The sequence below is a fragment of the Berghia stephanieae genome, chromosome 5, assembly GCF_034508935.2.
Source record: "Berghia stephanieae isolate SIO BIC M18660-M18661 chromosome 5, UCSD_Bste_1.3, whole genome shotgun sequence".
NCBI classification, from domain to species: domain Eukaryota; kingdom Metazoa; phylum Mollusca; class Gastropoda; order Nudibranchia; family Aeolidiidae; genus Berghia; species Berghia stephanieae.
Window position 1 is genome coordinate 50,893,038 of NC_088364.1, and position 27,789 is coordinate 50,920,826.

The window sequence follows — 27,789 nt, forward strand, 5'->3', positions numbered from 1 at the left end:
AAACACTCAGGCTATTGTTCTAATGAGCAAGGAAGACAAAAGATTTCCCCTTTTACTGAATAATTAAATAACAACAAAAAAAAGTGAATTTCTCTGAGTGATGAAAAAGAGACTTAGCAGGTTTTGAAAAATCACCTCTTCATAATCTTAACCATCACATGCAAATCTGTTGTTCTGGCATAGTCTGTCACAACTCATTTACATAATACAGCATTTATACTACTCTATCAGCACTTAGATCTTCTATCTATTTATTAGAAATCAATTATTAATATAACATAAGACAGGCAACACATTCACGTATAGTTAGTTCATTTCCATGAATTTACTCTTCAATACGCTTCACAGAGCTTCATTTATAATCAATAAGTTTCAATTCATTTTTTATTATCCGCTCTTGATTTACCAGGCTTTTACGGTGCCTTATCAAGTAGAAAAGGCTAGCCTGCTAAAGGGTGGATTGCTGAGGAAACGGTTGTTTCAGGTAGATTCGTCAATTAATGCTAATACCAACTTTCAGTTCCATAAAATCTAACTCAATAAACAGTCAGAACTTGACAATTATGTCTTTTTTATAGGGTTGTAAATAGGCCACAAGACTACTTACAAACATTTGTCAAAAGGTTCCAGGCTATTCGCAAATGATTTAAAATTTGAAAGGTTAGCAGTTAGGCCAGTGTTTCCCAAGCTCTTTTTAAGCCCTGCTCCACTTTTTTTGTGACAAATTTGTGGTAACCCACCAAGGAAAACTTTAAGCATCCTCTTATAACTTGTAGCAAAATAACTTTTATGATGGGCCATCGTTACTCGGACTGCTGAGGTGCCAATAATCGAGTCATTATTCAGACACCACCACCCCCCCTGCCCCGGCTGCCAATAATTTCATCATTATTTGGACCCCCGAGACAGGTTGCCTCAGTGGGAAATGGCGCTTGTGGTAGGGACTCAATGGATATTAGTGCTGGTGGTAGGGTCTCATTAGATAATATAGCAATGTTAGTAGGAACTCAGTGAATATTAGAGCTGACGGCAGGGACTCAGTAGATGATAGCATTGGTCTGGCCTTGGTGTTCTGTTTCTGAGATTCTGAGAAAAATTTCTGTTTATAATTAATTTTTTTTCTCTCTGATCATTTGTTCGTGTTTCTGGGTGAGATTATTTTTTATAATTGAACTTTTTTTTCTCTCTCTGCTCATTTGATTGCTTTCTGAATGAGATTTATTTATCCCAGTATTTATTTATATATATTTTTTAAAATTTATATCTCTTTATTTATTTAGTATGCACTTTTTGGTTGCCTGATTGTTTGTTCTGTTTCTAGTGAAATATTCATTTCCTCTGTCCCTGTTTCTGGGCGAGATTTTAAAAATTCATTTACAAAAATTTTGAACAATTGAAAAAGATCGGATAGGGGATGAATTTCACAATTTGCAATATTTTATAGAAGAGAGAGAGAGAGAGAGAGAGAGAGAGAGAGAGAGAGAGAGAGAGAGAGAGAGAGAGAGAGAGAGAGAGAGAAAAAAGCTCTAAAAAAAAGAAGGAGGGGCATTTATCATTTGCAACATTCCAAAGAAAGAGGAGGGGGGGAATAAAAATAACAATAAAAAGGAAACAGAAAATAAAAGTGACCGAGATGGGACCTGAACCCATAACATCGATTACAACAAGACTTCTCAGACAGATAGCTTACCCATTTGGCATTGACTGATTTGTTGTTTAAGTAATTGTATACTTTTATTGATATTTTATTAACTTTAGTTATTTCTGTGTGCATGGCGAAAGTTTTCACTTCTTGTAAGTAAATAAATGTTAAACAGAGCGGAGTTTTTTTTTTAAAGCGGCTGTGTATAATCACTGGGTAAACGTCAGCGAATAGCCTATTGGCAATTGGAAAACGTTTGCAAATAGGCACTCCATTTTTATAGTCTGTGAGTGATGTTGAGTAAATTGTTTTAAGAGGGAGGGTGAATATAGAGAGATCAACACTTAAAAGAAGAAACTACAATGTGTGGTCTAAGGTATAAAAAAAAACCCCAACTATTTCTAATTTTTAAAAATATGCATCACTAGACTATTCAATATATCACAAGTAAGCTGGGTTTTACAATGCCATACTATCCATGTCCCTTGTCACAACATCCAAAGAAAGAGTCAGATTTGGACTCAAAATATTGAACCTCATTTTCAAGACTTTGTTGAATTAGTCCAATGTACATAATCCATTTTTTTTAAAATATAAAACGGAATGAGGTCATTAAATCTATTGCAAATAACACACCGTAAAGTGGACATGCTGCTTTTTTTATTTTTTTTTTTTTAATGAACACAGTAGGCAAACAAAATATTATCTCATTTTAAAAAGCTGTACCATGACTAGATTTTTTTTTTTCACAAGTGATTGCCTTTAACTGACAGTAAACTGATATGTTACGTAAAATATGTGAATACTCAAGACAGATTAAGACACCTTTAGGCAATAATATATACGTGTATTTATAAATGATAATAATCAATAAAATAAATAATTTAAACATTAGTCACAATTCGATGTCAATGCCAACTTCCAACATAAAAAGTAATTTGGTAGGCGAGTCATAAAATGATGACCTGAGTAATTAAATAGTTTTTTTATAACAATTCAATAATTTCAATACAATGTAGCATAAAAATATTGGACATGTAAAACTCAAAATTCGTTAAATCCCAAAACGCTTCCTTAATTATTTTTTTTTAATTTTAGTATTAGCAAACTTATGTTATTGAACACCAATAAAGATCTAGCATCCAAATTGTGTGAATATATCCAAATTGGGGCAATTTTCTCAGCAGTGTCTAAAATGTTCATTTTCATCCAAGACGGGGTGCATTTTTAATGCAATTAACAACTGAAGATATAAGCTGCTTTGAGAATGAGCAGACTGAGTGATGTATGCATGTGTGGTTGTGGTCAGGTGATTCATTAAGTGCATGCTAGTAACCATGTCACCAAGACATAGACCAGTTTTGACATGCTCAAGATATTATCTATAGTAATAAAATACTACTCTAGTGATACTTCATATTTATAAATCACAATTTTCTATTTCAACTGCAAACAACAATTAAAATTTTTATCTTTAAAAAAATAAAGTGAGAAAAGCTGCCATTTATTACATAAATACATGTGAAAACATCGCATTGGTATGATTTTACTCTTAAGGAGGTTGCAAGTTGCAGAGACAGCCAAACTGACATCAAAAGACTGTTTCATTGAATTGTATCAGCATTTTAAAATGAAATATGTGACCCATTGCCTCAAACCAATATCATGTAAGGTTGTATCAGATGCTTAAAACTGATTTTCAAGTTAAAAGAATGAATGATGAGAAATTTTAGTTTTTATCTCTTTAAATCAATTGTCACTTTAACCCACAGTCCAAATGAATGACTATAATAAATAAATTCAGTTTTTAGCATCTAAATCACCCTGAGATAATACAGTTTAGAGGCGGTAGGTTACAAATAAGCTTAACTTAATCTCATAAATTCACTCAATCAATTTGATCACTGCACAGTTTGTCGACATGGTGGAGATACTCCCGGCCAATAAACAATAAAAACCATCCCGTTAAAAGTCCGAAACCCACTCGTATAGATTGATTTCTTGGAAGATAGTTTTTACCCAGGGCCCAAAACAAACATGAACTGTAGTTGAAAATGAGACTTCCGAACACACTGTAAAGAACACGGCGAGACAAGGTGAGGGCTTGAATATGTTTATGTGAGTAGATGTAGAGTCCAATTCCAACCTGGGACTGAAGCCAAAGAGCATTACCCACCCTTTGGTCAATTCCATAAAATGCTCTGAAAGGTTTTTTTAAAGTAAAAAGACAAAAGATAATGTCATGCTCTATGTAATGAAGAATTTTGGCAAAATCATATTCTCTGTTTAAAGTTTATATAGAAATGATGAAAACCCTTTCAGAAATCCTCTGTTCAAATGGAATATCATGAAGTACTGTGCATTTTATCCCCAGACAGGTGTCTGGGGATAACGAATTTTCATTATTCCCAGACAGGTGTCTGGGGATAATGACAGCCTTAATAATATAATCCCATTTCAACAGTACACAACACATACACATGTTAATATGTTAGCCAGCATTTTTTTGTACTCTACTCTTACCATCCTACAATGTCAGTTACTGCCTACAGTCGAGCGTACTCATTCACACTGTGGGGGTCAATGTGAGTAAAGTGCCTTACCAAAGGACATTCCATAACACTAACACCCTGCAAGAGTAAGAAGAGAGTCAAACTCACTGGACTAACGTTTAGTTTTCGAGAAAGACTTTATAATATGGTGGCGTTTTTATGCACCTCCGTTGGAGGTGTACAAAAACGTACCGTTTTTATGCACCTCCATTGGAGGTGTACAAAAACGCACCATTTGTATGCACCTCCGTTGGCGGTGATGGTAAATTAATGAAAATGTTGCTGCATACGTTCCATGAGGTTTAAATAGTTTTAGATTGCAGTTTAGCACGCTGCGTAGTGATTACCGATGTACGTTTATACAATGACAATAAATTAAAGAATAATAACAATAATTTAATAAATCAAAAGGAAAAAGAAACACGGCACACAAATACTGATCTCAACTAAATAAATAATTTTAGAAAATTAAAATCGAAGTTTTTTAAAAACATGATAAAAAGTTGTTTTTTAAAAGAAAGAATAAAAAGCAAACAACAATAAAGCAAATTTAAAAAGAAAAAAAATGTCTACAATTATGGGAATCGAACCCGGTACTTTCAAGGTTAGAGTCTGACAGCTTGTCCGCTGCGCTACGGAGCCACCGTCATTGAATAAGGTCTTTCTAAAACATTATGTTACCTTCAACTTCAATGCAACTTCCATTTTCTGGTTTTATATTTCGATTTTTAAAATTATTATTATTATTATTATTATTATTATTATTATTATTATTATTATTATTATTATTATTATTATTATTATTATTAGAAAATTTATTAACAAAAACATCCTACAGATGTCACAATATAACTTTTGCCATCTCCATATACAGAAACACAATATCGCTGATGAAATTGGGTTTCTTTGCGCATGCGTGACGGAGGTGTATAAAAACGATCCGTTAAGATACACCGTCAGCGGAGGTGCATAGAATTAAAATTAAAAACACTCTAGACTCCATAATATTTACCTTAGAAACCAAGACGGGTTCATTATTTTCAATGAGAAATATTCATAACTGACGGCTCCAATTATTGGCACAATTTTATAACAGACATCAGACTTGCAAATTTGGAAATCTTCAGAGCTTTTGCCATTCCATCCGTCTTCAGTAGACGCAGATGGAGGAGGTACATCATCATGTTGACCATCATAAAAATTGTGAAACTCTGATCCGTTTGTTGCATCCAGATCGGCGAATACTTTGTTAATTTGTTGACTGTAATCCCCAGAATTGATTCCAAAACTTGTACTTCGCCCACCACCAACTCTTTCTTGATCTCCACCTTCTGAGACATTACCATAAGGCCTGCTGTTACCGTCGACCGATCTCTCGTCGGCTGGTTCTCCAACGTTTACGGTTGTCCTTTCCGCCATGTTGTTTATGGATGGTATTGAAGTGTCTCCTGATTCTAGCTACGTAAACCGTCATCAGAATCGTGAATGATCCCAAGAAATTCTCCTCCACGCTCCAAACTTTAGCATTTATTTATATAACGATGTTTTCACTTAACGTGGTCAAAACGCTTTACAATGGGCCCAAGCAAACAGAAATACTTAACACATAGAACGAGACACACCGCATATAAGTCGATAATACATTTTTTTTTCGATAGAGACATCGCTATTAACGACCAGGTACTCATTTTATACCTGAGTTCGGTGAGAGAATGTGAGTATAGAACCTTCTTCAAGGACTCAACTATGCGCCGCTCAAAGCGTGAGCCGATACCCTGGACCTATCGGTCTGGAGGTGAGTCATACCACAAACTAGCTTCATAACGCAATCCTCCTCCTCCTCCTCCTCCTCCTCCTCCTCCTCCTCCTCCTCATCTTCCTCCTCCTCCTCCTCCTCCTCCTCCTCCTCCTCCTCCTCCTCCTCCTCCTCCTCCTCCTCCTCATTCACCTCCTCATCATCCTCCTCATCCTCCTCCTCCTCCTCCTCCTCCTCCTCCTCCTCCTCCTTCTCCTAATCGTCCTCCTATTCCTCCTCCTATTCCTCTTCCTCCTCCCTCTTCTTCCTCTCTCAATATGTTTTAATATTGATTATGAAGCATGTATGTACTATGAAGTTCTCAGCAATTTGAAGTCAGTGGTTCAACGGTACCGTGTCGTGTCTTGCCTTATAAAAACAAAAGACAGCGATTAATACCCCAAACTACTCATTTCGACCGACTATAGATACTGATATTATTGTTCGCGCGTTAATCAATTTTTTTTTTCATTAAAAAAGACACAAAGGGTGGCTTGCACTCGTATTAAATAATACACTGTGCGGCTATGTGATCTTGTGGTATGATACTCGCTTTCGGATCGAGCCTCGCTCGGCGAATACTTGAGTACTTAGAAAAGGCTCTTTACTCATATTCTCTCACCGTACTCAGGTGTAAAATGAGTACCTGGCCGTTAACAGCGTTGTCTCTGGTCATGTCTCGTTCTACATGTTACGTGTTGCTGTTGGTCAGGGACCTTACTTTTTTTAAGCGCTTTGAGCACGTTTAGTGGATATTGCGCTATATAAAAGCTCGAGTAAAAGTAAAAAGTAATTGTTTAGTTCACTTTTCGTTTGAGTACGTAGTGTTAAAAGTAAAAGTAATTTTTAAGAACCATTAAGCCCATGGAACCGGAATAGTTCCCTGATGTATGGAGGGGTACCATAACTGTTGGTTGACAACTAACAGAGGTAGCTACATGAATTCCACTCTTTAATCCTCTCCTTACCGGCCATTTTCAGAATTTTCCTCAAAACGTCACACCCACCCAACACAAAAACAGACATTTCTTATTCGAACAGAAAAGCAACAAACACATTCTATACGTAATATTGTTCGACAATATGATCTCTATTATCTACATAATGCCACGTTTTTATTGCTATAACAAAAAGAAATGAAGTCTGGATGAGAAAAGTGACGGTTGCATCATATGACGATTTTCCAATAGGTGGTAAGGAGAGGGTTAAAAGGGAACACATTATAAGAGATACCAATCGGGAATGACTTTGTCATCTCAGAGTGCCAGATAATCTCATTAATTTGTACGATTCAAAGTGCAAAGCAATGGTTGCTTTAGACGGGGCGGGGGTGTGGAGGAAGGGGGGGGGGGGATAGGTATCGCTATTCTTACATTCGGATAAGAAAATCTACAGAGGGGACGTCATTCAGCTCTTTGTTATTGTTTTTAGACAGCATTTTCACTAAAATATATCAATCAGACTAAAAAACGTTTAAGCTTACCCATAGTTTTAAGTGTTGGTACGTTATATCCGGCTGGCGGGTGTTGTAAATATTTTACCAAAACACATAGCATCAAATGCTCGTATTGGAAGGGTCACTGAAGGGTTGTTGCAACCAAAAATACAAAGTCCATTTTTTTAAGATAAAAAAATATGTGATAATTTTTACTGGTGTATCTTATAGATAAAAAAAATTAGATCAAGGACTCGGATACAAAAAAATGTATTTTATACCAACATTCTGAATATTTCCCTGCCAAGTTATGGAGGACAGCGAGCAAAGTGGTGCTGGTATTGCCTTTGTTTCTGATCCTATTTGCGCTGTGTGGACTTAAACAAGTCACCCCATCCTAGCTGCACTGCGTGTGACGCCTGTTATTCAAGTCTTCCCTTGGGATAGACCTTAAAGAAACATTTCATCTTGGAGACGAATAAGTGGATTTTTTTTTTCAAATAATTAGTACAAATCATCATTTTTTTCACATTTCGCTCGCTTTTATTGGAAAGTTTGAATATGAAAACTCTGTTGGAGGCAATATTCAAGCATGGTCTTATTTTTCGTGCCCACAAATCTTCTTCAAGTCATCCTCAATCATCTTCAGAGACGGCTTAATATCAGCAATTGGACACTTGACCTTGACATTCTTCAGACAATTCTTTGCCGTTATCGCTGATCTGGAAAAGATAACAGAGGTTTTAAAACAAACATACACAAACACAAGCACCTATAGACACATACACACACACACACACACACACACACACACTGGTGGACACAATAACAGCAGCAATTATAATGATATACATTTATACCGCGCATCTACTCCAAAATAAACAGAGGGCTCAGAGTGCAATTAAGCCAGAGATGATTGATTGCATAATTGCGACGACACCCTGGTATCACAACTGAATATCTTATATTTCTGTTCTTAGTTTGATTCAATAACTTAATTAATTCTGATACAAGTCTCACGACGGAAGGATTAGGTGAGTGGCATCGCCTGTGATAATACGAGATTATCCACACTCACAAAAATGACAACGACAAAAAAAATATATATATATTTTTAAAGAGAGACAAAACCGCGCACATAAGGATGAACAAACGCGATTGGTGCTTAGTATAATAATATTCTCGATACGCAACTGAGCATCTTCCAACAGGTCAACTCGCGTCAACACTCGTCGATTTTCGTAAGACATAATAAATAATTAAACGATCAAAATGTTAATGGTATAGCTTGCCATCACTTGAAATCCAGACACGAACTTCGTCGAGAACGTATGGGATATTATGCTAAGGCGTCTCAGTGGTAGACATGATAACTTATAACATTGAGAATGGCAACGATTTGACAGCAGTATTGGTCGAAGAGCGGAAAGCTATCTAGTCCCCAAGTAGTAATTCCGACATCTTGTGAAATTCATGAGCCCAAGAGTGTTGCATGCATCAAGACGAATGACGATCGATCATACTTCGAGATGCTAAATGAAGACCGCATGATTTATTAATGCCTGAGTGGGGTTCCTGACCCCCCATAGTGGGCAGGGAGGTACTTACTGTGTCTTCTATCCCCCTATATATTTTCCAACTTGCTTGCTGTCTTTGTCTTGGAATGAGATTACTTGGTTTTGTCCTGGCCCGGCCGGATACCCTGGCTGAGAGGGAAACAGTCAAATGTAGAGTTAGTTTTGGGAGATTATATTTTTTTCCTTGTAAATCATCTTTCTGTTATGCACCGTATTATGCTTTGTATACATATTATATATGATTTATAAACATTTGAGTGTATTCCTCTTAGTGGGGACCTGTGCTTGTGTCTGGATGAGACTTTTAGGTGATCTCAAACTAAGTACTTTGATAGTGTGCTCTTGGAATCTACATCTGTTTCCTATTTGAACCAATTCCCCTTTTGTCTTCCCTTTTCTTGGGTGCTTTAATTGTAATTCTAGAACTTTTTACTTTCCCATTTTCTTCCTTTTTACTGGCGCTGATATTACCTTAATGTGTTGCAAGCGCCGTAAAACCCTTAAAAACAAACAAACAAAACGATTTGTAAGCACTGATGTGTGTCATCTTCATTTTCGAGTAGGCATCGCATTCAATTTTCATTGCGCTAGTGTAGTATCGTGAATCAAAGTGTTAAATGTTATCTATAAAGCAATATATCCCTCCTATGGTCTAGTGATATGATATGACACTTGCTTTCGGATCGGAAGGTCCTGGGTTCGAGCCTCGCTAGTGCATAGTAGATTCCTTGGAGAAGGCTCTTTACTCACATTCTCTCACAGTACTCAGGTGTAAAATGAGTACCTGACCGTTAACAGCGTTGTCCCGGTCCGAAAAAAGTGTAATTTCGCCTAACACTCGTCATGTCCCGCCCTACATGTTAAATGTTGCTGTTGTCCAGGGACACCCTGTAAAGCGCTTTGAGCACATTTAGTGGATATTGCGCTATATGAAAGCTCATTTTTTTTCTTTCTTGATTTGCTGTTTCCACCAAGTTATGATATTAAGCAAAATTAAATTTGACATAGGTATTTTTAAAATTGTTGCATCATTGTGCCGTAAATTCAATAACAAGCACAAACACGCACACACTCATACACACAAAAACACATACTACACACCTTACAAATACACATTACAGCTATACCGAATATATGCATGAGTGAAGTTTTTAAAAAAGCTAGCGATAAGGCATTGATGCAAGATTAAAATCTGATTAGATGTTTTGTCAAACAAAATATAAAATAATATGTAGCTACATTAAAATTATTTAGTTATTTATATATGTATGATGTGTGCGGGTTTTTTTTATTTGTTTTTTTAAATTATTATTATTAATATGTGTTTTAATGCGAGAATAGCTTTGCGTACTGGGAAACGGACTTGCAGTCTTCCGTACTTGGTGCGATTTTGCCATCACTGAAGAACGAATCCGGTAGCTTAAAGTGAGACAAACAATCCGAGAGAGCAGCGAAATAGCATTGGCCATCTCCCAGACCTAAGAAGAAGGGGGGGGGGGGGGGGGAGAGAGAGAGAGAGAGAGAGAGAGAGAGAGAGAGAGAGAGAGATAAATAATTTTTGAAAAAGAATTATTAAAATCATATCAGTAGTATTGTACTCTGGGCAAGGAGACAGTCAAATTTAATGTCAGTGAATTTTAAATTATAATTGTCATTGTTATTATTATTATTATTATCATCGTCATCATCATCATCATCATCATCATCATCATTTTTGTTTTTGTTGTTGATGATTTGTTGTTTCGTGTCGTATCGATCTTTTACACCTAATGTTTTTTTTTTTAAATTGTAATTATTCACTTATTATTCTAGAGGCGGCGGGGGAGGGGGGGGGGGGTCACACGTGTTGGTGTGTGTGTGTGTGTGTGAGAGAGAGAGAGAGAGAGAGAGAGTGTGAGTGTGTGTGTGTGTGTATGTGTGTGTGTGTATGTGTGTGGTGTCACACTAGTACTGCCGTGCTGTAACAAAGCACTTCTTCCATCTGACCAGAAAGCATTAACTAAATAAACATAATATTATTTAATTAACCACGCACCATTGCCAATACATATCGCACCAGATACACCGAGGTTACATGTTTAAGACATTTGGAAGAATCAGGTTTTCTTAACCCGCTCCTTACAACCTACATCAAAATCGTCACATGTGTTACGAAACAATATACATTTTTTTCTTATTCAAATTTATTTTGTACATCACAATGCTCTTTGTTTAATTAATAAGAACATAAAGTTGTTTTGTAGAGAGATTGTTTGAGTTTAAAAAATCAATTTTTCTGATGGGTAAGCCTGCCATTTTGGGGAAAACACAGAAAATCATCGGAAAGGAGAGAGTTAATCGATCATTATCTAAGGGTTCGAGCTAAAGTGAAAAACACACACGCGCGCGCTCACAAACACACACACACACACACACAATATAATATATTATATATATATATATATATATATATATATATATATATATATATATATATATATATATATACACACATACATACATACACGCAGACGAAAAGATTATAGTTGGTAAGGAAAGTGTGAAAAACGGAGAGTTATTTTGCTTTTTTTTTCTCAATATGGGGGGGGGGGGTGTATGGCCCTGTACGGTATGGCCCTGTGTCAATTATTCCAAGAAATTGTCTGAAAATTTCCAGTTATCACAGAGATAATGTATTATGTCACCACAGAGATATTTATAGGGTATATGTATTTTGACTTAGATATTATAATCAAAAATATAAATTTTTAAAACATCAATTTTGACATAAAATTATGATTCGAAAACTTTGTAATGTTCTAATACAAATCCCATAAGCTAAATCTGTAAAATCTCTCTATGGTGACACAAAAATGCTACAATATTGATAAGAGGGAAGAATATGGCGGTTATTCCTTCATTAGTTTTTGCAGATAATTTGCCACAAGATTGTAAGATATATATTTTTTTATGCCAGACCCCCAAAATCATGACGCAAAACGGGCATCAACACAGATAATGTATTTTTTTCACCAAAAATGTTAGTATTTTATCTTATAATGACGATATAGAATTATTAAAACCGCCCAGTACAGATTATTAAAGATTTTTTAAAGGACCAAAAACCGCCCCTTTAAGTTACTGTCTATATTTTTCACATTTGTAGTTGAATAAAATAATGTTTACATGTCAAATTTCTTTTAGATTGAGTACCTTAGTTTAAAAATATAAATTGTTATCAATTTTGAAAAGTACCAAACATTTCTTGGGAGAGTGGAAAGAAGGGTTAGGCTTGAATGAATTAAATATAGATTTTGTTGTAGTGGATAGTACAGTCACATCACACAGTAAAAATGATAAACATCTGCTTATGAAAGTTCAACAGTTTTAGAAAACAGCCCATCAAAAACAAAAAAATGCAATGATTGAAATCCAAATTTACAGTTGAGCTCACTCACAATGATTCTGTATTACTCGAAAAAAATGATACAAAAATGTCAGTCAGTATTGTTCGAAAAGTTAGTATAAAAATAATTTTATAATTCAAATTTCTAAAGAGATTTCAAGGGTTTTACCATACCCACAAGCCTCACAAATTTTCAAATAATATTCACCGTGCAGGCCATGTCAGTTACAATTTGTTATTCATACAGTAACATTTGCCTGTTGCAGCTTTTACATTAGCATTCCTTATAGCCAGATAAGTTAAGAAGGGTAATATTGTGAAGTGCCTCACCAAGGGCACAATGTCAGGGTCAAAGATTTGCGATCATTATGACCTATTCTACAACACTTCAACGTGTCCTCCTCCTCCTCCTCCTCCTCCTCCTCCTCCTCCTCCTCCTTCTTCTTCTTCTTCTCCTTCTCCTTCTTCTCCTTCTTCTTCTTCTTCTCCTTCTTCTTCTTCTTCTTCTTCTTCATGCCCAGTCTGTCAGAGACCCAGTTTGTCACAGACATATTTTTTTCACAGACCCAGTTTGTCGCGGGCTCCAGATTATTAGCCCAAGTAGCCCTTAGATTTCTTTGTCTTCCTTTGTTAGACCATAAATCTGATTTACAGAATGATATGCATAATATTACTTAAGTTTTTGTTTTATGTTGTCCTGCATATAAGATACCAGTTTATTTATCTTACTCTAGAATATTTTTTGTACCCCTACATTAATTTGAGCCTTTCAAGTTACCCCTCATAACTTCCAGTTGCAATGAACACGTTTTTCACACAAACCTTTAAAAGAAACATAATTATGTCTTGAAATAAGACTCGTGAAGAAGATCGCTTTATTATTTCACTTCAGTATTTGAGTATAGACGACAGTAATAATTACAGCACTTTAACATTGTAGTTGTAGTGGTATTACAACTTGTAACTAAAGTTTCTTTATTCTTCACCTTCAAATTAGCGGTGTAGAGATAGTCCCTCTAAAATGTCAATTCAGCTCGTGTTGTTCATTTTTCTTTTCTTTTTTTTTTTTCTTTTTTGTTTTTTTTTGCATGCAAATTAAATCAAATTACTATGTAAATTTCAAAAAAAATTATTGTTCTTTTGTTAAAAACCCATTGACAAATAAGATTTAATCCATACGATCAATCAATCATTTATTTACATTTTTGAGAGTGTCAGTAATAACTTCCACCATGCACATATCAATGTATGTGTTGTTTGATGCAAGCGAGGGTTTACAGCTTAAAACGAGTACCCTTGTGAAGAATATAGGTATTAAAATTGTCCCAACTATCGGGAGCCTCTGTGGTGTAATGGTGGCACGTCAGACCGGTAATCAGAAGGTCTGAGATTCGATCCCCAGTCGAGGTAGACCTATTTTTGGGGGATGTTTTTTTTTTCTTCTATTTTTAATTCTTGCTTTTGTCTGGCACTTTTCATACACACTAGTTCAGATCTTTATCATGCACCGGGCATAGTCGAAGAAGGGTCGACCTGTGACAAAACTGGGCCTGCGACACACTGGGTCTGTGACAAACTGGGCCTATGGCAAATTGGTATGCTTCCAACTATTTTCACTTGCAAACACTGCGCAAAAAAAAAAGATGATTGAAGTGTCATTTGACTTTGATTATGAGACCAGACAAGACTCAAGAGCCAAGAAGAAAGATAAATCTGTTGAAGTGCATTGCGAAAACGAAATGGTTATACTTTTTAATGTTATCAGATACCGAGCTTTGGCATTTGCCACTATTAAATACCCATAAGGATCTCGGTTGCTAAAGTGCTGTTCGATATCAAAATCTGAATAGCGCTGGCCTTAAATTGGATTCAATAGTCTGATGTCAGGTCGCCCAGCAACGGCGGTTCTAAACAGAGAAAATCGGCACTATTTATTCTTCATGCTGGCTAGAACTTTACATATGTCTTATGATCAGAATGTGTAACAATCAAAACATGATCAGATTTATAATGGGGTTTTTTTCCATCTGTATTCGCTTTTATGCTCGTCAGAGAAATATTTCATAAGGGCGTCCGCCATTGTTCCGATAGTTTAGAGTCAGTTACTAAGTTACCATGCGTCATTACGGGGGAAGTGACGTTACGACTGTTGAAGCGTATAGATAATATGCGCTTGGCTTAGAAGCTCATAACATTGCCATCCGGAAGTATAACGGACCAACACAAAACTGTGTGTATCCATGAACGTTTATAGTCAGGTTAATACAGTTCAGTGAGCATTACTCATAAACGAGGATGGCAAAAAACAATAACAAAGACCTGAGTGACGTCATCTTCGAACTATCTATGGGCGTCGTACTTACCTGGGCAACTGTTAAGATTCAAAAAATTGATCTCTCTGTCCGCAAGTATCCTGTTACTTCCGTGGCATTCGTCGAGGAACTCGTTGATACAAAGGATTGCTTTTTCGTGAAAGCTGGTAAATAACAAGTTCAGATGAGAATAACTTAAGATGACATCATTCCTCTCCAATAGATAATCCCTATTATTATTATTATTATTATTATTATTATCATTATCATTATCATTATCATTATCATTATTATCATTATCATTATCATTATTATTATTATTATTATTATTACCATTAGTAGTAGTAGTAGATATAGTAGTAGTAGTAGTAGTAGTAGTAGTAGTAGTAGTAGTAGTAGTTGTTGTTGTTGTTGTTGTTGTATCATTATTATTATTATTATTATTATTATTATTATTATTATTATTATTATTATTATTACCATTAGTAGTAGTAGTAGTAGTAGTAGTAGTAGTAGTAGTAGTAGTAGTAGTAGTATGCGGCTACGTGGTCTAGTGGTATGACACTCGCTTTCGGATCAGAAGGTTCTGGTTTCGAGCCTCGCTCGACGCATACTTGAGTCCTTGGAAAAGACTCTTTACTCACATTCTCTCACCGTACTCAGGTGTAAAATGAGTACCTGGCCGTTAACAGCGTTGTCTTTGTCCGAAAAATTGTAATATCGCCTAACAGGCGTCATGTCTCGTCCTACATGTTAAATGTTGCTGTTGACCAGGGAGCCCTTGTAAAGCGCTTTGAGCACGTTAAGTGGATATAGCCCTATATAAAAGCTCAATTTTTTTAAATTTTTTTTTAGTAGTAGTAGTAGTAGTAGTAGTAGTAGTAGTAGTAGTAGTAGTAGTAGTTTATCATTATTATTATTATTATTATTATTATTATTATTATTATTATTATTATTATTATTATTATTATGATTATTATTATGATTATTATCATTATTATCATTATTATCATTATTATCATTATTATTATTATTATTATTATTATTATTATTATTATTATTAATATTATTTTTTTTTATTGTTGTTATTACTATTACTACTACTACTACTACTACTACTACTACTACTACTACTACTACTACTACAAGTATTATTAAAATCATCATCATCATCATCATCATCATTGTCATGGTCTCAAGTGAGTAAAGAGCTACTCGACTATGCATAAAGATATATGTATAATGAGGCCCCAGAATTTACTAGTTACTATAAATGAAAAACAATTAACGATTTGTTTACAATGAAATAAAAATAATGATGAAATTTAATTAAAAGAGATAAACAGTGATCGTGGCAGTTACAAATAGAGATATGAATATTTTACGTAACTTATGATAATATGTCAGGTTCGTAAGTTTACGTTTCCAGGCAGTTGATGGGCTTGGATGATCTATTCCTCTGATAACAGGATCGGACTCGTAAAATTCCACTTCCAGGCAATTGGTAATGGGTTAATATGTAATCCTTTGACAGCGGGCTCGGTTTGATCCTTGAAGATTATACAATCAAAGTTAAAAGCTCCGGCGTCTTAATGGTGTAGATATAATATCTACAAAGTCCCAAAAGATAAAAATCTTACAGTATATAGAAGGAATAGAGCGACTGGCCGTCCGGCATAGATTGTGGAGAGAAAGTGAGTGTCGAATGTTAGACCTATCAGCTTTTATAATAAGTGGCTACGTGACAGAATGTAGAACGAAAAGTATTCACTAATTAGAAATTAATTCGAGGGAAGGCTATAAAAGGAAAGACGATCTAATATTAGAAGGTAAAGTTTATCTAAGCCTACTGAAATATAACTGGAGTGAGATGAATTCAGTTCTTAATAAAATAAAATTTAATAAGATAATTGTGAACAACTTTTACTGTGACACCCCCCACCCACGTTTAAAATATACTCTTTAACCATTATGGGAAAGATAGATTTTACAAACGGAAGTAGATTTACTATCATGATACTCTAGCATTAATCCATTGTTATGATTTGTGCTACAATTAAATTATTTATTAACTAGACATGGAAATGTTTATATTAACGTAGGTATATGAATGGGTGACAATAACAATGAAAGATTGTGATTACAAATCATTGTGATGAACAACATGATGGCAATGTGATTACAAATCATTGTGATAAACAATAGTGATGGCAATGAAGCATGATTTAAGTCGATGATATGAAGGTAATTTACTGAATGAAATGAATGAAAATGTAAATGGAATATTGACATTTCAATTATTAATCATAAATGAGTGAAAATTCATAACAATAATAGATAAAGAGAAGATTTCCCAAATCATGAATGGGTATGGTATATATATCCAAACAATACTCAATGTTACATTAAGTTGGTCATCATGTTTACAAATAAAATTATCGAATTTGTGCGTTCTGATTTGGCATAGTTTGCGAGGTAACTAACAGTATGCATGGGAGGTTAAGTTATACCCTTCTCACGTCATTACACTAATCGAGAAAGTAGGTCGGCGTGAATATTTTCACAGCCTGGTATGTGAGAGATACTGAAAGTGTAATTTTGCAAAAATAGACTCCACCTTAGTACTCTACTATTATTCATTTTGTTATTTCTTATGTACGTGAGTGGTTTATGGTCCGTTTCGACCACAAACTCTTTTAGCAGTAGATATCTGCTGAATGTCTTTAAAGCAAAGACGATGGCCAGTCCTTCACGCTCTATTACAGAGTATCGTGATTCTCTGTCCAATAATTTTCTGCTTGCATATAAGCAAGGCATTAGAGTTCCCTCATGTTCCTGTAATAGTACACCTGCGATGCCCTTATCAGACGCGTCAGTTCTTACAACAAATTCTTTTGATATGTCGGGTAATTTAAGAATTGGTTCTGAACAGAGTAATGCCTTTAATTGGTTAAAGCTATTCTGACACGCTTCTGTCCAAACAATTTTGTTCGGTGACCCATTCTTTGTCAGATTTGTTAGCGGTGTCGCGATGTGCGCGAAGTTGTAAATGTATTTCCTGTAAAAATTTAGGAGCCCAAGTACTTTGCGTACTTCTTTTTTTGTCTTAGGTGGTTGCAATTGTGCGATTTTTGTTTGTTTTTCTGTCTCGGGTGTCTGTGTCCCATGACCAACGGTATGATCAATCCTGCATTTGAAGCTTCGATATTAGTAAACATAGGTTGCGACACTGTGTCTCTATCACAATATTTTTTTAGCATATTTGCATGGAATGTCTTTGTTGTGTTGTTAATTTTAATCTCGTAATTAACATTAGATTTTACTGCTGTTATTTTGAATGGTCCTTTCCATGTAGCTAAAAGTTTACTCGAGTCATCGGGTAAGAGTATTAGTACTTTGTCACCAATCTCAAATTTTCTTGACTTGCTTTTTCGATCGGAGTATTCCTTGTATGTCTCTGCTTTTTTAGTGACGGATTCCTGTGCTAGCTTACACGTGTCCTCTATTCTGTCTTTCAGGTTTCTTACATATTCGTAAGCAAACATAATTTCGTTATTGTCCTTCTCATTCCCTTTACAAATGTCGGCTACTATATTGATCGGGCCGCGAGGTGATCGTCCATACATCAACTCAAATGGGGAGTAGCCTGTAGATTCTTGGGGTATTTCTCTATATGCAAATAGGATTGCTGGTAAGTATCTGTCCCAATCATCTGGTTTTTCTGCTGACACTTTTCTTAACATATTCTTTAGAGTGCCATTAAATCTTTCACAAAGACCATTTGCTTGGGGGTGGTAGGGAGTTGTGAATGAGTGTTGGATTCCCATGAGTTTCATGGTTTCATGCATCATATGTGATGTAAATTGGGGTCCATTGTCCGACAGTATCTCATTTGGTATGCCTATTCTAGTAAAAATTGTCATCAATGCTTCAGCTATGTGATCCGATGTAGTTGATTTCAATGCTATCGCTTCTGGCCACCTGGTTGCGTAATCGACTAGTGTTAGTATGTGTGTATGGTTTCTATCTGATTTTGTTAAAGGGCCTATAATGTCAATTGCAACTTTTTGAAAAACTTTTTCAATAACTGGGGTTGTCTCTAATGGCAATCTCGGTATTCTGCCTTTTGCGACTCTTCTTTGGCATGTGTCACACGATTTCACATATTCTCGGACGTCTTTAGTAATTCCAGGCCATGTGAAATTCTCGGATATTCTCTTCAATGTGGAAGAGCTCCCAAGATGTCCAGAAGTTATTGAATCGTGCGCTATTCCAAGGATTTTGTTTCTGTAAATACTCGGCGTGACCAGTTGTTTAGCTATTTTGTTTCTTTTCCTATGTTACCTGAACAGAATATCTTTTTCAATGATGTATTCAACTTTTGATTTCGTCCCTTTGTTTGCGATATTGAAATATGATGTTAAAGTCGGGTCCTTTTTCTGTTCTTCAATGAACGTGTTCCTGTCAAATTGTTGTGGTTCAAGAGAAATAGTCATTGGCTTCTCTGTTGTCTTAGTCATCTTTCTTGTTTCTGCTAGACAAGCTGTTTCTTGGGTTAATGACCATTCTTTTACATCTGTTGGGTTGTCTTTAAGACCTTTTATATTGCCAACAATAACATCAGCGACGGGGTTGGGAAGTATACAGCATTCCACTATTCCTGTATAGTATGGGGTTTCTATGTACACATTAGCTGTTTCAAAGGTTTCGACTGTGCCACTGAATGTGATGCATTGTACCGTTTTTCCAGTTTTGTCTTCGTCATTGATCAAAGATGCTTTTATTCCTACTGTACTGCATCCTGTGTCTCTCAATATTTTGCAATCAGTTCCATTAGCTTTGCCTTCACAAAAAAATAGCGATCCTGACTTGTGAGTTTGTGTTAAAAGTGACATACCTTTCACGCAATACACATTTATATTTTCTCCTGACATTACTCGTGTCTGATTATTTACACTTGTTTGGAGTGATGCATTTGCAGTTTCTTTCGGATATCCCACGATTTTGTAACATTTGTCTGCTGTGTGGCCTTTCATTCCACAATATTGACATTTAATTATAGGTTTGTTGGTTTTCTTATACTCAGTATTATTGTCAGTGCTATTTCTTGTTTTGTTTTGATAGGGTCGGCTATGGTCTCTATTGAACTGTTTGTTCCATGGTTTGTTACTATGGTCATCCTGTTTCACTTGCGTGTTCCGAGTGATTGATCGGCTCGTTCTATTTGAGTACTGAACTTTAGGTGTACCTGGACTCTGAGCAGCAGCAGCGTAGTATGGTTCCTTCAATGTTCTGCTAAGGGGTGTCAATGGATGTGCGCTGTTAAAGTTTTCTGGGTAGATTTTTAATTTGTCCAAGTTTTCTGGCTTTCTCTCTTTAAAGAATGCGACTAAATCTGGGTTGCAAGCTTGATAGATTCGATTCTTCAGCGTGAGATAGTAAAGGCCTGCAAAGTCGTCTTGTTTTACGTTTGCCAACTCAAGCCACCGATTTAGAAATTGAGTAATTCGGTTCACGAATGTATTAAAGTCTTCTCCACTTTCCGGTTTTGCAGTGTGAAACCTTTCCTGGTAACCATCTTCCGTTAATCTAAATCTTTTTAGTAGAGTGTCTTTAATTTTACCATAGTCATCTGCATCTTCAGTTGTTAAGGTATAGAAAACTTTTAGCGGTTCTCCGGATAAGCAGTTAATCAAGGGTGTGGCCCATTTGCTTTCTGGCCAACGATAACCTTTAGCCTGAACTTCGAATCGGTGTAAGAAGGATTCTAGACAGTCTGAGCGTTCATCGTATGTTGGCATGCGTGGAAGTTTCACGAAAAATTCATCACTATTATTATGTTTTCTTTCATGACCGGTTTTTGTTTTTTCAATTTCCAGCATCATTTGGGTCCTTTTGGTTTCTTCTTCTGCTAAAGCTATTTGTCTTTTTAGTTCCCTTTCTTGGACTCTTTCTTCTCGTTCTTCTCTACGTATTCTTTCTTCATGTTCTTTTTCTTCTCTACGAATTCTTTCTTCATTTTCTTCTCTACGAATTCTTTCTTCATTTTCTTCTCTACGAATTCTTTCTTCATTTTCTTCTCTACGAATTCTTTCTTTTTTTTCTTCTTTTATTTTCTCTTCGCACCATGAAAATATCCTTTCCTGGGGTATTTCTAAGTCCTTTGCGAGACTTAAGTATCTTTTATATGCTTCCATTTTTGCAATAAATTAGTTACGATGTTTTATATATATTATATTGACAGGCACCGGCGGTCGGTCAATAGAGCGAAGTTGTTTTGTGCCGCCCTATATTTTCCGAAGATTAGCATGTAGCATGTCAACCAAACAAAAAACTTCAATTTTAAAATTTTGATAAAATTAAAAATTTAGCACATACTGCTTTTTGTTTTGAATTTAATATTTGATGACTCGTGCTTCGCGCCGCGAAGGTAGCGTCAAATCGGCACGTTTCATCTTTCCCCCGTTGCCTGCGCGGGGTGACAATGAGCGGAGGGTGTGGTGTGGTGGGGAAGTTTTTGTTTGTTTATATGAGCCAGTATTCGTTTGGCCGTCCTGTCCTTATCCTATACTCTGTTGTACCTTGAAGAAAGTTAGTTACCACTCCCCATCTCCCTCCACCCTCCCTCCCCAACTAACTATTGTCTTTCACTGCTAAAATAATTAGGCCAAGACGGCCAAACTAGCGATGCACGCCCTGAGGTCCTACTTGGGATAAATTAAAACCATATCAGTTTTATCACTGAAAGAAGAGGCTTTGCTTCACTTAGATATACGGATGAAGAGAATGGCAATAAATATATATTTTGTCATTGTTGGTTTTGCTTAAATATATATTAAATATCAAAAAGAACAGTAAACAAAGTATGCACCGAGAAGAGCCCCATGGTACTATAAATAAAAATCCCTGACCCCACGGAGTCCTTCATCCCCGCACACTCCCAACGATCCCTACTCAACTTGTATTGTGTGCATTGTCTAATAATAGTATAATTATAAAGATGTCGCTGATTGTGTGTGAAGTTAACAAGTGCTTTGCGTTTGGAATTAAATGTGGATTTTTAAATTCAATTATTCTAAAGTTGTGTGTCATACCGTTAGTATTCAGAGAAAATGTATTATCGCTGTTGTCATTGTTTATGAAACCTACCTGTTTTTATCTTGAATCATTTTATTTTAAAAAGTTATTTCTGTAATTTGTAACCAATCGTGAATCATGTTGATTTTTAAATTGAAAATCGATTCCGACACTTATCCCCTCAAGAGAAAATAGTGGTGAAAGATTTAGGTCCACACAAACCAGTGAATTTTAACTTAGTTTCTAACACACCGAGGAGACAGCGCCGATTTAATAATGATTATTTTTAAAATGTTGAATGGCTTACTGCCAGTGAAAGCCGTAAAACGCTTCATTGTTTTTATTGCTTGATTTTTGGTGATGTATGCTATAACGGACAACAGGAGGATTCAGTGATATTGCGCACATCTCTCAGGCACTGGAGAAACATTCTGAATCAAATAGCCATGTCACAGATGCTGTTAAATATAAACTTTTCAACGTTGTAGATATAAGAAATCAGTTGGAAACAGGACATGCTGCGTCTGTGAGTCGTTATAATGAACAGGTGAAAGTTAACAGACAAGTTTTGTCCAAGATAATTGATGTTCTTTTGTGAGTACGTCTCTTAATATTCTAACACACACACATACACGCACACACAAATACACGCACATATTCAAACAATTGCAATACCCCCTCCACACACACACACACACACACACACACACACATACACACCCACACACACACACATACAAAGTAGGTCAAATTAAGTTAAATTAACTAGACCAATAAAATTTGATTCTGTATTTCGGATTTGTGCCGCCTTAAATACAATGTGACCAACCGCCCCTGTTGACAGGATACTGTTACTGACTGTTTTATTTATTTACACTTACTGGAATGAACTGTTCTATTTTTAGAAATCTCTCTCTCTTATTTCAACTTATTATGTATGTTGAATTTGATGCCTTTTATCGTTATATCTTATAAAGCAATGTGTCAATACAATGCGGAGTGATAATGACTTGTGTCAATAACAATGTGTCAATCGCGTGTACTCTAAACTATGTTACTACGAAAAATGTATCACCAATGTGTGTGACTCGTCGTTAGTTTGTGTACAATTATTCGCAATGACGCTAATATACTAGAGTGTGATAACAATAATAGGATGCCAAAATAATCCCAAGTTATCTATCACTAAATATAACACGACGGCTAGTAGACTCCTTTTATTATTATTTAGTTTTTAAAGACTCACTTTTCAGAACATAATATATAAGTGGTTTTCGGTAACAGTAATATGCCAAAAATGCATTTAAAACAAATCACTATGCAAAACAAATCACGATGTCTATACTTACTATGTGATGCCCAACTCATGTAAAAGAGAATTATGAAGGATATATTTACTAACTCAGTTCGTGGCTGGGACCTCTCTATTGTTCAATGGTTATTCAACAATTGTAATTAGGCATTAAGAGTGTTTAACAGTGATGTCTGAAATACAAAACAATAAAATATCGTAAGATTTACAATAGTTACAAAATGTGTTCACAACACTGAGTGAATGGATGATAGGTGAATGAATCGTTATGGAATGTAAACATATTGAAAACAATTCATGAATGAATCAAACAACAAAATGAAATATGTGATATAATAACAAAGTGGACAAGGAATGAATGAATGAATGAAAAACTGAGTGAATAGATGAATGAATGAATGGATAATGTATGAATGAAAGAATGAAGGGAGGAATAAATGTATGAATGATTGGATAAATGAGTGAATAAACGAATGAATGGATGAATGAATGAATGAATGAATGAATGAATGAATGAATAAATAAATGAATGAACAATGAATGAATGAATGATTCAATAAAATGCTATTCAATTTGAATGAAAGAATGAATGGATAAATTGCTATTCCATTTAAATGAAGAAATGAAAAAGAAAAAAAAATTAATCCTGTAAATAGGGAGTTCAATTAAAATATGATCAAGTGGGGCAATTAAGAGTTTTACAATTTAAACTTTAAAGTTAGATGAAATAGATATAAGTAACTAAATAAATTCAATTCTTTATATGTGTCCCCTCCAAAATGTCATGGTCTCAAGTGAGTAAAGAGCTACTCGACTATGCATAAAGATATATGTAGAATGAGGCCCCAGAATTTACTAGTTACTATAAATGAAAAACAATTAACGATTTGTTTACAATGAAATAAAAATAATGATGAAATTTAATTAAAAGAGATAAACAGTGATCGTGGCAGTTACAAATAGAGATATGAATATTTTACGTAACTTATGATAATATGTCAGGTTCGTAAGTTTACGTTTCCAGGCAGTTGATGGCTTGGATGATCTATTCCTCTGATAACAGGGTCGGACTCGTAAAATTCCACTTCCAGGCAATTGGTAATGGGTTAATATGTAATCCTTTGACAGCGGGCTCGGTTTGATCCTTGAAGATTATACAATCAAAGTTAAAAGCTCCGGCGTCTTAATGGTGTAGATATAATATCTACAAAGTCCCAAAAGATAAAAATCTTACAGTATATAGAAGGAATAGAGCGACTGGCCGTCCGGCATAGATTGTGGAGAGAAAGTGAGTGTCGAATGTTAGACCTATCAGCTTTTATAATAAGTGGCTACGTGACAGAATGTAGAACGAAAAGTATTCACTAATTAGAAATTAATTCGAGGGAAGGCTATAAAAGGAAAGACGATCTAATATTAGAAGGTAAAGTTTATCTAAGCCTACTGAAATATAACTGGAGTGAGATGAATTCAGTTCTTAATAAAATAAAATTTAATAAGATAATTGTGAACAACCTTTACTGTGACAATCATCATCATTATTATTATTATTGTTATTATTATTATTATTATTATTATTATATTATTATTATTATTATTATTATATATTATATTATTATTATTATCATTATTATTATTATATTATTATTATTATTATTATTATTATTATTATTATTATTATTATTATTGTTATTATTATTATTATTATTATTATTATTATTATTATTATTATTATTATCATTATTATTATTATGATGATGATGATGATGATGATGATGATGATGATGATGATGATGATGATGATGACCACGATGATGATGATAATGATGATGATGATGATGATGATGATGATGATGATGATGATGATGATGATGATGATGATGATGATACTTTAAAAGATCATTAGTAACACAAGTAGTATATTGAAAAGTTAAGGCATTATCTATAGATTATTCATTTGATCTAAGTTATTTGTCAATGCGCACTTAAAGTGTTTATAACAGTTTTTGGTAATATATATATATATATATATATATATATATATATATATATATATAATATATATATATATATATATATAATCCAAAATGATCATGATACGATGCAATTGTCCTGAATTAAACATATTAACATCTCATACTTACACGCAATTGTTGGTGTTTTTGTTGTTTATGATGCAGTCATTAACTTTGCGTTCCGAACATTTCTCGATGAGAGAGGCTGGAATAATGAGTTCAAAATAAAACATAATAACCTGATGTCATTTAAACATTTTATTTTCACCTCACAACAATTATTCTCAGGTAGTGGTGGTAGTAGTAGTAGTAGTAGTAGTAGTAGTAGTAGTAGTAGTAGTAGTAGTAGTAGTTGTAGTTGTTGTTGTAGTAGTAGCAGTAGTAGTAATTGTTGTTGTAATAGTAGTAGTAGTAGTAGTAGTAGTAGTAGTAGTAGTAGTAGTAGTAGTAGTAGTAGTAGTAGTAGTGGGAGTGGTGGCGGTGGTAATAGCAGTGTTGTAGTAGTAGTAGTAGTAGTAGTAGTAGTAGTAGTAGTAGTAGTAGTAGTAGTAGTAGTAGTAGTAGTAGTAGTAGCAGTAGTAGTAGTAGTAGTAGTAGTAGTAGTAGTAGTAGTAGTAGCAGCAGTAATAGTGGTAGTAGTAGCATTTGTTGTTGTTGTTGTTGTAGTAGTGGTAACAGTAGTAGTAGTAGTAGTAGTAGTAGTAGTAGTAGTAGTAGTAGTAGTAGTAGTAGTAGTAGTAGTAATAGTAGTAGTAGTAGTAATAGTAGTAGTAGTAATAGTAGTAGTGGTATTAGCAGTAGTAGTAGTAGCAGGAGTAGAAAATAATGGTGATGATCATGATGGTGGTGGTGATTCGTAGAGAATTATCAAAACGAAAAGTATATTTTTTTAAAGAAAAAAGAAATATGTGAAAGTCTCCAAAGTTACTACGCTATTTTATGAATTAATTCCACCAAATCACCGGCATCCCAAAATAGAATAATACATTTTTAAAAAATCTAAAACTTATAAATTCAGCTTTTCTCTCTTAGGGCCGTACAAGAATAAATTATTTTAGAAATACGAATTTTTGTACGCCTATTATTGGCCTGAGATTACATAGATATTGCATGATATAGTACATGAAAATACTTGGGATAACATCACTGATTAAATATTGATTTGAATGAAATTTGATTGATCATTCTGCTTTGTAGCATCATTAATCTGGAATTCTCTCTCTGCCTTAACCTGAGGTTCTCATTCTCATTCTATATTGAGTGTGTCAAGTCTAGACTGAGGATAGAATATTTTTGGTTAACTTAATATTTCAACATCACATTCTTGTGCGGCTCTGTGGTAGTGTATGACTCTCGCCTTCGGTTTGGTAGGTCTAGAGGGCGCATAGTTGAGTTCTTGGAAAAGGCTCTTTACTCACATTCTTTCACCGTACTCAGGTATAAAATGAGTTCCTGGCCGTTAACAGGATTGTCTTTGTCAGAAAATTTGTAATATAGCCAAACAGGCATCATGTCTCGTCATGCATGTTAAGTGTTGCTGTTGGCTAGGGACCCAAGGTAAAGCGCTTTGAGCACGTTTAGTGGATATTGCGCTATATAAATGCTCTAGGATTTTTTGTCATAGTCCTGTGGTATCAGCATAATCTGATAGATCATCTACAACTATAACATTTAATTTTCTTAAAATTGTAAAATTTACTTTTCCTGAAATCCTCGTGTCAATCTAGATATGTCTTGTAAAGCGGCATTGGACACGGAAAGTGAAAATCGGCGCTCTATAAAGTTTTAACAATGTGGAATTGAATGTAAGCTTCAATTTAATTACGGAAACAGATAAAATGGACGTTTCGGGTTTCCCCTTTATCAACAAACAGGATGAATGAAACACTACAGATGAATGAGATAATGTGGTAGTGGCGTTGTTGAAGCTTACATTCAATTGTTATTTATTTCTTCGAGCTTCGAGCAGCAACATTTACATTACCCAATATTCTTATAAATTTTTATAACAGCAAAACTAAACACAATATTTAACTCACCTGTACAACTTATGGCAACTAATGCGATCTGAATAACAATAATATATGAATTCTTTTGTAATGCCATATCGGAAGAATAGGAACTACTCCAGCCAGTAAAGACAATATTATAACTCAAGCAAACCTCTGCGTTGGAGAATATTTTCTTATCTACAAGATAATTCTAATACTGGCGCCACTTAATATATTCTTTTTTAAAATAGAAAACCTAATTGCGCGTCGGCTAAAATTATTGTGGGCGTCCTGAGATAATCAGTCGCATGGTGAAAAGCTATTAACAATTTTAGTCAATTTTTATGGAAAATAAGTTCTCATCAAGGACACCTATACCAGGTGTCCTTGGTTCTCATCAAAAATCGTTAAATCAAACATTTTCCTACATATTGATGAAATATTTTAATTGTAATTGAATTCTACTCCTAAATATTTCATTTTGATTTTTTTTATTAAGATAGACTAATTATTCTATACTTAGTATCAACTCTTGTCAACTTTGGAATCCATTTTCTCAAAATTAGTGTTTCACACCCTGGCCCATGCATATGACCATAACTTCATGAAAAATCACCCCATTTGCTTCAAATAAAAATTAAAATGCTCAGGAGACATTGGGCTTTCAAAAAACGCAAAAACAAAAATTCTCACCAT

General features: G+C 34.8%; 2 protein-coding genes across 2 annotated transcripts in view; both read right to left on the reverse strand.

Annotated features, from left to right (window-relative positions):
• LOC144973139 (uncharacterized) overlaps positions 1-5,837 on the reverse strand; it is a 6,565-nt gene extending 728 nt beyond the window's left edge. The window contains exons 1-2 of the mRNA XM_078915235.1: positions 5,207-5,837; positions 1-3,843 (exon numbers count right to left, since the gene is read on the reverse strand). The exon at positions 1-3,843 is cut by the window's left edge and continues 728 nt beyond it. Of these exons, the coding sequence (XP_078771361.1) occupies positions 3,531-3,843; positions 5,207-5,613 (720 nt within the window). The 5' untranslated portion in view covers positions 5,614-5,837 and the 3' untranslated portion in view covers positions 1-3,530. The remainder of the gene's footprint in view (positions 3,844-5,206) is intronic.
• Positions 5,838-7,944: 2,107 nt separating this feature from the next.
• On the reverse strand, positions 7,945-27,299 carry LOC144973140 (uncharacterized). Its single transcript, XM_078915236.1, has 5 exons — positions 27,142-27,299; positions 25,232-25,307; positions 14,750-14,862; positions 10,353-10,479; positions 7,945-8,146 (listed from the first exon to the last, which is right to left on the reverse strand). Exons 1-5 carry the CDS (start codon positions 27,206-27,208, stop codon positions 8,023-8,025), a joined length of 507 nt encoding a protein of 168 aa, XP_078771362.1. The 5' UTR covers positions 27,209-27,299; the 3' UTR covers positions 7,945-8,022.
• Positions 27,300-27,789: the final 490 nt, after the last annotated feature.

What these genes read in the sequence shown, in the direction of transcription:
- LOC144973140 (XM_078915236.1), bottom strand. Translation starts at nt 27,208, where the DNA reads ATGGCATTACAAAAGAATTCATATATTATTGTTATTCAGATCGCATTA. An exon ending in AGTTGCCATAAGTTGTACAG is followed by an intron (nt 25,308 to 27,141) that starts GTGAGTTAAATA and finishes TCATTATTCCAG; the next exon opens with CCTCTCTCATCGAGAAATGT. An exon ending in GACTGCAAGTCCGTTTCCCA is followed by an intron (nt 8,147 to 10,352) that starts GTACGCAAAGCT and finishes TATCTTTTCCAG; the next exon opens with ATCAGCGATAACGGCAAAGA.